Source organism: Somniosus microcephalus, chromosome 10 (assembly GCF_052327205.1).
Source record: "Somniosus microcephalus isolate GS21.2 chromosome 10, FLI_Smic_1.0, whole genome shotgun sequence".
Lineage (NCBI taxonomy): Eukaryota > Metazoa > Chordata > Chondrichthyes > Squaliformes > Somniosidae > Somniosus > Somniosus microcephalus.
Window position 1 is genome coordinate 234,919,802 of NC_140996.1, and position 10,556 is coordinate 234,930,357.

The following is a 10,556-nucleotide window of genomic DNA, read 5'->3' on the forward strand; positions in this document are numbered from 1 at the left end:
CGGCGCTCCCTCGGCGCTGCCCCTCCGACCGTGCGGCGCTCCCTCGGCGCTGCCCCTCCGACCGTGCGGCGCTCCCTCGGCGCTGCACTGGAGTGTCAGCCTAGCTTTATGTGCTCAAGTCCCTGGAGTGGGACTTGAACCCACAACCTTCTGACTTATTACACTGACTACTACGGTTCTGATTACTTATTGAACACCTGAGAAGTACAAAACGTTTTGCAAGCAATGAGCTCCCTGGCTTTTTTATTGACTCTTGGATCTCGTGAATCTCAAAGCAGAAGTACCTTGGCACACCTCTCAAACAGTGTTACTTTGCTGTATTGTGTGGGGAATGTCCCATAAACAGCGACGAGATGAGTGACAAGTTAATCTGATTTGGTGGTTTTGGTTGAGGGAGCAATGTTGGTTGGGAGACTGGGAGCACCCTTCCAATAGTGCCGTGGGATCCTGGAACCACTGGAGCAGGCGTGGCATTGGAAGGCCAGTGTCTTCAACGTTCTTCCAGTGCTGTACTCTCGGCTGAGTTTGTGTGCCCAGCCGCAAGCTTTCGAATCCGAGGGAAGCCCGCTCAGAGCTGAGCTGATGCCGTGGCTATCTTTGGATTTAATTTATTTTAAAAGTAATGGCAGACACAAACTCCTCCCTTATTTCACACGGTTTGAGTTCTTGTAGGTAGTTGGTTGAGGTTTCCAGGTCATCGTGTGTAGCGAGGCTGGGACTGTTTGGAGTCTAGCCTGTGGAGAAAGTGCAGATGTTGATTGAGTCGACTAGGCCTATATTCCCTCGTGTTTAGAAGAATGAGCGGTGATCTCATTGAAACATAAGATTCTGTTGACAGGGTAGATGCTGAGAGGCTGTTTCCCCCTGGCTGGAGAGTCTAGAACCAGGGGTCACAGTCTCAGGATAAGGGGTCGGCCATTTAGGACTGAGATGAGGAGGAATTTCTTCACTCAGAGGGCGGTGAATCTTTGGAATTCTCTCCCCCAGAGGGCTGTGGAGGCTCAGTCGTTGAGTATATTCAAGACCGAGATCGATAGATTTTTGGACTCTAGGGGAATCGAGGGATATGGAGATCGGGCGGGAAAGTGGAGTTGAGGTCGATGATCAACCATGATCTTATTGAATGGCGGAGCAGGCTCGAGGGGCCGAATGGCCGACTCCTGCTCCTAATTCTTATGTTCTCACATAATTGTGACTTAATTCAGTCGAACGAAAATTAACCTTTTTCTTAGAGTTCATCTGCAGCAGAGTTGTCTTTAATGCTTTATTTCTTTCTGGTTTTATTTGTATGGCTTCCCCTTTTTGAGGGTTTGTTTGAGTGGAGAGAGCAATTGTGGCTGGGCACCACTTTCAGGTGCGCCTGAAGGAAGGGCGTGGAACCAAACCTGGCAAAACTTGGCAAAATTATGAGATTGCAGGAAATTGTGCCAGTCTGTCAGGCTTTAGATGGAAAAAGGAAGAATCTTATTGGCGAGCAGCAAAATCCAGGTCAGGTCTTGTGGCTCGGGGTGAACACCAGCAACTATGCGACCCAGCTGCAGGATCTGGTTATCCCGGCCGGTGCTTTTGGTACATAGACAGATAATTCATGGTTTTGCAGACTTTGCCAATCAGCAGGAATTCCCCTGATGTCACCTCTCCAAGCAGCATGGCTGCACCCATGTTCATTCTCGGGATGTGGGCATCGCTGGCCACGCAAGCGCCAGGAAATGACTATCTCCAACAAGCGAGAGTCTAACTACCACCCCTTGACATTCAACGGGATTACCATCGCTGAATCCCCCACCATCAACATCCTGGGGGGGGTCACCATTGATCAGAAACTGAACTGGACCAGCCATATAAATACTGTGGCTACAAGAGCAGGTCAGAGGCTGGGAATTCTGCGGCGAGTGTCTCACCTCCTGACTCCCCAAAGGCTTTCCACCATCTACAAGGCACAAGTCAGGAGTGTGATGGAATACTCTCCACTTGCCTGGATGAGTGCAGCTCCAACAACACTCAAGAAGCTCGACACCATCCAGGACCAAGCAGCCCGCTTGATTGACACCCCATCCACCACCTTAAACATTCACTCCCTCCACCACCGGCGCACCGTGGCTGCAGTGTGTACCATCTACAAGATGCACTGCAGCAGCTCGCCAAGGCTTCTTTGGCAGCACCTCCCAAACCCGCGACCTCTACTTTGGAGGACTACCTCCAGTTCGCTCCCAGGGACCTGTCTTCAACCTCCAGGTTCAGCTTGCAACTCTGTGCGGCTCGGCCTTCGGGCTAGGTAAGTCATCATTCCCCAGTTGCCCGTGACCAAATAATTGCATTTGACTCATTTCCCCTCCTCTCCAAGTCGCCCGCACTGGTCTTGGGTGGCTGAAAGTATGTTGCAATGTTGGAAGTGACTTGACATCAGTGGTTGGATAATATGAGCCACCGTCAACCTTGTAAAATCCTATTTTAAAATTTGAGTTTGGTTTTAGTCTCGCTGCTGCCTCCGTCAGTGGTGAATATTTCTTTGGGGAGGTGTGGCTTTTAGACGAGGTTTTTATTTTGCAAAATTGTCACAAGGGCCAGGTTGTGGTAGCTTGCTTGAAGTGTCCCATTACAGAGATCTAACCCTGCTACATACCGTACCACTGTGGGAGCGCCAGTAATGCAAAGACTGCAACCTTTAAAGAGAAGACCCACCACCACCTTCTCAAGGCAGCGCGGGATGGCAATAAATGCCAGGCTTGCCAGCAGCGCCCATATCCCCAGCACAAATATGACAAACCTGCTACACACGCACCTCTGTTACACGGGTGTGTTTCAATGTGAGGTGCCCTCAGATCGTAGCCTTCAATGGCTTCCTCCACCACCAGTGTCAGACCTGGAACCACCGGTACCTCAGTCTCATTATTCAGCTGAAAATCTCCTCTCCAGACAGTGCCCGGTTTGGAAGAACAGAACCGAGAATTGTAATGTTGGGTGTTCGTCACACTTTACCTCTCCGCCTCTCTCTCCCCCTTTCAGACACTCTTTAAAACCTCCCTCTTTCACCAAGCTTTGTGAGGAGAACACAGAGTCTCATAATCATAATCATAATCAACTTTTATTGTCATTGTTAGTGCACAAGTGCAGTACAACGAAATGTAGGCTTGCGGCTCCCGAGAGTGTACATTTAGATTAAGACATTTAACCATTCAACATTCATTTGGCTTGTAATACATTAACATAAACATAACCATAATAAAGTGCATTGGCAGATGTGCAGGCTTTAGAGTTTATTTGTGGAGTTCAGTAGGATGACAGCCGCTGGGAAAGAAGCTGTTCCTAAATCTGGTCGTTCGGGTGCGAATGCATCTGTAGCGTCTCCCAGATGGCAGGAGGGCGAACAGACTGTGGCTGGGGTGGGTAAGGGTCTTTGATGATGGACCGTGACCTCCGTAAACAGCGTTTCTGGTATATGTGCTCTATGGTCTGCAAAGGGATATAGATAGACTGAGTGAGTGGGCAGTAAGGTGGCAGGTGGAGTATAATGTGGGGAAATGTGAGGTTATTCGACTTTGGTAGGAAGAATCGAAAACAGAATATTTTTAAATGGTGAGAAACTTTTAAATGTTGGTGTTCAGAGAGATTTGGGTGTCCTCGTGCAAGAAACACAGATAGCGAGCATGCAGGTACAGCAAGCAATAAGGCGAAGGCAAATGGCATGTTGGCCTTTATTGCAAGGCGGGTTGGAGTATAAGAGTGAGGAAGTCTTGCTCCTCAATTGTACAGGCCTTGGTGAGACCACACCTGGAGTACTGGGCACAGTTCTGGTCACCTTATCTAAGGAAGGATATACTTGCCTCGGTGCAACGAAGGTTCACCTAGATTGATTCCTGGGATGAGAGGGCTGTCCTATGAGGAGAGATTGTGTAGAATGGGCCGATACTCTGGAGTTTAGAAGAATGAGAGGTGATCTCATTGAAACATACAAGATTCTGAGGGGGATTGACAGGGTAGATGCTGAGAGGTTGTTTCCCCCTGGCTGGAGAGTCTAGAACCAGGGGTCACAGTCTCAGGATAAGGGGTCGGTCATTTAAGACTGAGATGAGGAATTTCTTCACTCAGAGGGTGGTGAATCTTTGGAATTCTCTGCCTCAGAGGGCTGTGGAGGCTCAGTCGTTGAGTATATTCAAGGCTGAGATCGATGGATTTTTGGACTCTCGGGGAATCGAGGGATATGGAGATCGGGCGGGAAAGTGGAGTTGAGGTCGATGATCAGCCAGGATCTTATTGAATAGCGGAGCAGGCTCGAGGGGCCGAACGGCCGACTCCTGCTCCTATTGCTTATGTTCTTAAGCTTTTGATCATCTGTCGTAATATCTCTTTATGTGGCTCTGTGTCAAATTGTGTTTGATTACGCTCCTGTGAAGCACCATGGGACATTTTATTATGTTAAAGGCGCTGTATAAATGCATGTTGTTGTTTAATTGAACGCAGTATGAACGTTCCACATGCCCATTATTGAGCTGGTGAAATCCTTCAGGTCTGTAAACCTAAAGGCAATGTTGCTGCACGGCTCACTGTGTGAGGCAGCACGCAGTGGGCGTTCCTGGTAGTGTTGCAGGTGACACGGGAGGCTCACGATCTGACTGCAGCCACCAGGCGAAAGTTTTGCACACCCTCCCTGCATTGTACTTTACAGAAATCCTGGAGACAACACTGTGGACAGGCCTTCATTACAAGGCTAAGTAATGCAACCGCAGAGCTTTTGAAGCCTCTTAGCTTGGTCCCTGGCCCAACTCTTTCATTCTGTACTGCTGCGTAGCCTGCAGTGTTGTGCGTATCTGGTTCTAATACATCAAACACTGAGTAGCCAGGGATTAGGATGTGTAATGTCACCCTGCCCTTTACGTTCTTAGTTCAGAAATGTTTGGTACAGGAGAGGAAAGAATTAGCCCAGATGCTTTTTCAAACCTGGCGGGGCTGACGTCTGTAGAGGCTCGGGTATCGAGTCCGAGGGTATCTTAATGGGTTTGGAGGTAGAGGAAATCTGTGCAGGGTGAAACGGTCTCTCCACAACCCATTGTTGCGTGCGTGCTCCCCAGTGATGGGTGTTAAATCCTGCGCGCGTGCGGCCTTTTGGGTTTAGTTGCACAGATTTTCTTCGGAGAGGGGCTGCTGGGATTCGAGATCAGTTCCCAATAAAACGTTGTTTCTCCCTTCAGACCTCTGCAGGATCGATGAGGCCTCATGTCATATTGAGGAGGAGGTGCTCCGATTCGAGGCCATCATGAGTATCCACAAGCAGATGGACGATGACGCCAATGGAAATGTCGACGTGGAGGAGAGCGATGAGGTCAGTAAGAGTGCAATTGCAACTGTCAACACCCGAACATTAGCAACTCACAGTCAACCCTTGCTCCTTCCCCCCCCCCCACCCCCCCAACCCCCTCCACAAACCTGGGGTGGCACTAAGGCAGATAGACCAGAAGGGCCCAGGCTCCATCCTGGCTCTGTGCTGAATTATTTAATTTCTTTTTATGGACAACTAAAGAAAATACGAAATGTAGAAGGAGGCTGGTGGGACAAGAATGGGTTTCTGTAAGGAAACATAGAAACATAGAAGATAGGAGCAGGAGTCGGCCATTCGGCCCTTCTAGCCTGCTCCGCCATTCAATGAGATCATGGCTGGTCATCCAAATTCAGTACCCTGTCCCTGCTTTCTCCCCATATCCCTTGATCCCTTTAGCCTTAAGAAATATATCCAACTCTTTCTTGAATATATTTAATGAATTGGCCTCCACTGCCCTCTGTGGCAGAGAATTCCACAGGTTCACCACTCTCTGGGTGAAGTAATTCCTCCTCATCTCAGTCCTAAATGGCTTACCCCTTATCCTTAGACTGTGGCCCCTGGTTCTGGACTCGCCCGCCATCGGGAACATCCTTCCTGCATCTAGTCTGTCTAGTCCTGTTAGAATTTTATAAGTTTCAATGAGATCCCCTCTCATTCTTCTAAACTCTAGCGAATATAAGCTTATTAACCCAATCTCTCTTCATATGTCACTCCCGCCATCCCAGGTATCAGTGTGGTGAATCTTCGCTGAACTCCCTCCATGGCAAGAACATCCTTCCTCAGATAAGGCAACCAAAACTGCACACAATACTCAAGGTGCGGTCTCACCAAGGCCCTGTACAACTGCAGCAAGACATCCTTGCTCCTGTACTCGAATCCTCTCGCTATGAAGGCCAACATCCCATTTGCCTTCTTAACCGCCTGCTGCACCTGCATGCTTACCTTCAGCAACTGGTGCACAAGGACACCCAGGTCTCGTTGCACTTCCCCTTCTCCCAATCTATTGGCGTTCAGATAATAATCTGCCTTCCTGTTTTTGCCACCAAAGTGGATAGCCTCGCATTTATCCACATTATACTGCACCTGCCATGCATCTGCCCAATCACCCAACCTGTTCAAATCGTACTGGAGTTTCTCGGCATCCTCCTCACAGCACACACGACCACCCAGCTTTGTGTCATCTGCAGACTTGGAGATATTACATCTAGTTCCCTCGTCCAGATCATTTATATATATTGTGAATAGCTGGGGTCCTAGGACCGATCCCTGCGGTACCCCACTAGTCACTGCCTGCCACTCGGAAAAAGACCCGTTTATTCCAACTCTTTGCTTTCTGTCCGCCAACCAGTTCTCTATCCAAGTCAGTACCTTGCCCCCAATCCCATGTGCCTTAACTTTACACGCTAATCTCTTATGCGGGACCTTATCGAAAGCCTTTTGAAAGTCCAAATACACCACAATCAGGGATGGTGGGGGTGTGGACCTTGTTTTGGGGGGGGGGGGGGGATGGTGGGGGTGTGGACCTTGTTTTGGGGGGGGGGGATGGTGGGGGTGTGGACCCTGTTTCGGGGGGGGGGGGAATGGGGGGGGTGTGGACCCTGTTTTTGGGGGGGAGATAGTGGGGGTGTGGACCCTGTTTTGGGGGGGGGGATGGTGGGGATGTGGACCCTGTTTTGGGGGGGGGGGTGGTGGGGATGTGGACCCTGTTTTGGGGGGGGGGATGGGGGGGTGTGCACCCTGTTTTGGGGGGGGGGATGGGGGGGTGTGCACCCTGTTTTTGGGGGGGGGATGGTGTGGATGTGGACCCTGTTTTTGGGGGGGGGGGGGTGGTGGGGATGTGGACCCTGTTTTGGATGGTGTGGATGTGGACCCTGTTTTTTTTTGGGGGGGGGGAGGATGGGGGGGCTGTGGACACTGTTTTGATGGGGGGGGATGTGGACCCTGTTTTTGGGTGGGGGGGTGTGGACCCTGTGATGGGATGGGGGGGGTGGACCCTGTTTTGGGGGGGGGTGTGGACCCTTTTTTTTGGGGGGGGGGTGGTGGGGATGTGGACCCTGTTTTGGGGGGGGGGGGGGATGGTGGGGGTGTGGACCCTGTTTTGGGGGGGGGGGGATGGTGGGGGTGTGGACCCTGTTATGGGGGGGGTGTGGACCCTGTTTTTGGGGGGGTGGATGGGGGGGGGTGTGGACCCTGATTTGGGGGGCGGTGGTGGGGATGTGGACCCTGTTTTGGGGGGGGGGGGGTGGTGGGGATGTGGACCCTGTTTTTGGGGGGGGGGTGGTGGGGGTGTGGACCCTGTTTTGGTGGGGGGGGGGTGTGGACACTGTTTTTGCGGGGGGGGGTGGTGGTGGGGGGTGTGGACCTTGTTTCAGGTGGTGGGGGTGTGGACCCTGTTTTGGGGGGGGAGGTGGGGGTGTGGACCCTGTTTTTGGGGGGGGGTGGACCCTGTTTTTTGGGGGGGGGTGGGGATGTGGACCCTGTTTTTGGGGGGGGGGGTGGACCCTGTTTTGGGGGGGGGTGGGGGTGTGGACCCTGTTGTGGGGGGTGGGGGTGTGGACTCTGTTTTGGGGGGGGGGGTGGGTGGGGGTGTGGACCCTGTTTTGGGGGGTGGGTGGGGGGGTGGACCCTGTTTTTTGGGGGGGGGAGGTGGGGGTGTGGACCCTGTTTTTGGGGGGGGGGTGGACCCTGTTTTTGGGGGTGGGTGGGGGTGTGGACCCTGTTTTGGGGGGGGGTGGGTGGGGGTGTGGACCCTGTTTTGGGGGGGTGGGGGGTGGTGGACCTTGTTTGGCAGTGGGGGTGGGGTCTCCGAGTAGAAGGGAAACTTTCTTGCCATCACCCCTGTGTAGACCAGAAGCGAGTGCCAGGATTGTCGGTGCCAGGAGGCCGTCGGCATTTCATTCATCACTTATTACAGGATCTCCATGTAAACTGTCTGTGCAGCAAAGACCCAAATGAAATCTTGCGTGTTCTGTCCAAAAACCTGAAAACTGGATTAAGCGTCTGGGAATGTGCCGTGAATTCTGTGTTGTCACAGCGATGGCAACACACTGAAATATTAACAAGGTGCTTGAAATAAAATTACAAAGGGATTTGAGTATAAGATTAAAGATATCTTGCTGCAATTATATAGGGCCCTGGTGAGACCACACCTGGAGTATTGTGGACAGTTTTGGTCTCCTTACCTAAGGAAGGATATACTTGCCATAGAGGGAGTGCAGCGAAGGCTCACCAGACTGGTTCCTGGGATGGGGGGATTGTCCTATGAGGAGAGATTGAGTAGACTAGGCCTATATTCTCTGGAGTTTAGAAGAATGATTCATTAAAAGAAAGACTTGTATTTATAGTGTCTTTCGAGACCAGCGGATGTCCCAAAGTGCTTTGCAGTCAATGAAGTACTATTTGAAGTGTAGTCACTGTTGTAATGCACTGTTGTAGTGTACGCACACTCGGAGGTCGAACTCCAAACCATCGTCAACACCTTCACCGAAGCGTACGAGAGCATAGGCCTTACACTAAACATCCGTAAGACAAAGGTCCTCCACCAACCTGCCCCTGCCACACAGTACTGCCCCCCGATTATCAAAATCCACGACAAGGCCTTCGACAATGTGGACCACTTTCCATACCTTGGGAGCCTACTGTCAACAAGGGCAGATGTCGATGACGCAGTCCAACACTGCCTTCAGTGTGCCAGTGCAGCCTTCGGTCACCTGAGGAAGAATGTTTGAAGACCAGGACCTCAAACCCGGCACCAAGCTCATGGTCTACAGAGCAGCAGTGATACCTGCCCTGCTGTATGCCTCAGAGACATGGACCATGCACAGCAGGCACCTCAAAGCACTGGAGAGGTACCACCAACGCTGCCTCCGCAAGATCCTGCTAATCCATTGGTAGGATAGGTGCACCAACGTCAGTGTTCTTGCTCAGGCCAACATCCCCAGCATCGAAGCTTTGACCACACGCAATCAGCTCTGATGGACGGGCCACATTGTCCACATGCCCGATACGAGACTCCCAAAGCAAGCGCTCTACTCGGAGCTCTGGCACGGCAAGAGAGCCCCAGGTGGGCAGAGGAAACGCTTCAAGGACACCCTCAAAGCCTCCTTGAAAAAGTGTAACATCCCCACTGACACCTGGGAATCCCTGGCCCAAGACCGCACAAAGTGGAGGAGAAGCATCCGGGAAGGCGTCGAACACCTCGAGTCTCTTCGCCGGGAGCAAGCGGAAGCCAGGCGCAAACAGCGGAAGGAGCGCATGTCAACCCAAGCACCCCATCCACCCGCCCCCTTCAACCACCGTCTGCCCCACCTGTGACAGAGACTGTAGGTCCCGCATTGGACTCATCAGTCACCTGAGAACTCATTTTTAATGTGGAAGCAAGTCATCCTCGGTTCCGAGGGACTGCCTGAGAAGTAGTCACTGTTGTAATGTAGGAAACACGTCAGCCAATTTACGCACAGCAAGCTCCCACAAACAGCAATGTGATAGTGAACTGGTAATCTGTTTTTAAAAAAAACATAAAATTTTTAAGGGGCTTGACAAGTTGATGCTGGGAGGATGTTTCCCTTGGCTGGGGAGTCTAGAACCAGGGGTCACAGTCTCGGGATAAGGCGTTTCCATTTACGACTGAGATGAGGAGAAATTTCATCACTGACGGTTGTGAATCTTTGGAATTCTCTACCCCAGAGGGCTGTGGATGCTCAGTCGTTGAGTATTTTCAAGACAAAGATCGATAGATTTTGGGATACGAAGGGAACCAAGAGATATGGGGATGGTGCAGGAAAGTGGAGTTGAGGTAGAAGATCAGCCATGATCTTATTGAATGGCGGAGCAGGCTCGAATGGCCGACTTCTGCTCCTATTTCTTGTGTTCCGAAAACCAGGTCCATCTGCATCTTCAAAGAGAAAATAGCAGAACAGCTGCGCTCAGTTGGTAACGCTCCCGTCTGTAGGTTGGAAGGCCGTGGGTTCAGGCCCTGTTCCAGTGACTTGAGCACAAAATCCAGGCTGACATTTGTGCAGTACTGAGGGAGCGCCGCACTGTCGGAGGGGCAGTACTGAGGGAGCGCCGCACTGTCGGAGGGGCAGTACTGAGGGAGTGCCGCACTGTCGGAGAGGCAGTACTGAGGGAGTGCCGCACTGTCGGAGAGGCAGTACTGAGGGAGCGCCGCACTGTCGGAGAGGCAGTACTGAGGGAGTGCTGCACTGTCGGAGGGGCAGTACTGAGGGAGCGCCGCACT

At 51.8% G+C, this 10,556-nt stretch overlaps 1 protein-coding gene across 9 annotated transcripts in view; it reads left to right on the top strand.

The window, feature by feature from the left end:
* The window catches only part of stim1b (stromal interaction molecule 1b), a 215,647-nt gene that overhangs the window by 80,621 nt on the left and 124,470 nt on the right, over positions 1 to 10,556 (top strand). For all 9 annotated transcript variants that reach the window (XM_085999826.1, XM_085999830.1, XM_085999828.1 and 6 more), the window contains exon 2: positions 5,190 to 5,320. In XM_085999826.1, coding sequence (XP_085855952.1) covers positions 5,190 to 5,320 — 131 coding nt within the window. The remainder of the gene's footprint in view (positions 1 to 5,189; positions 5,321 to 10,556) is intronic.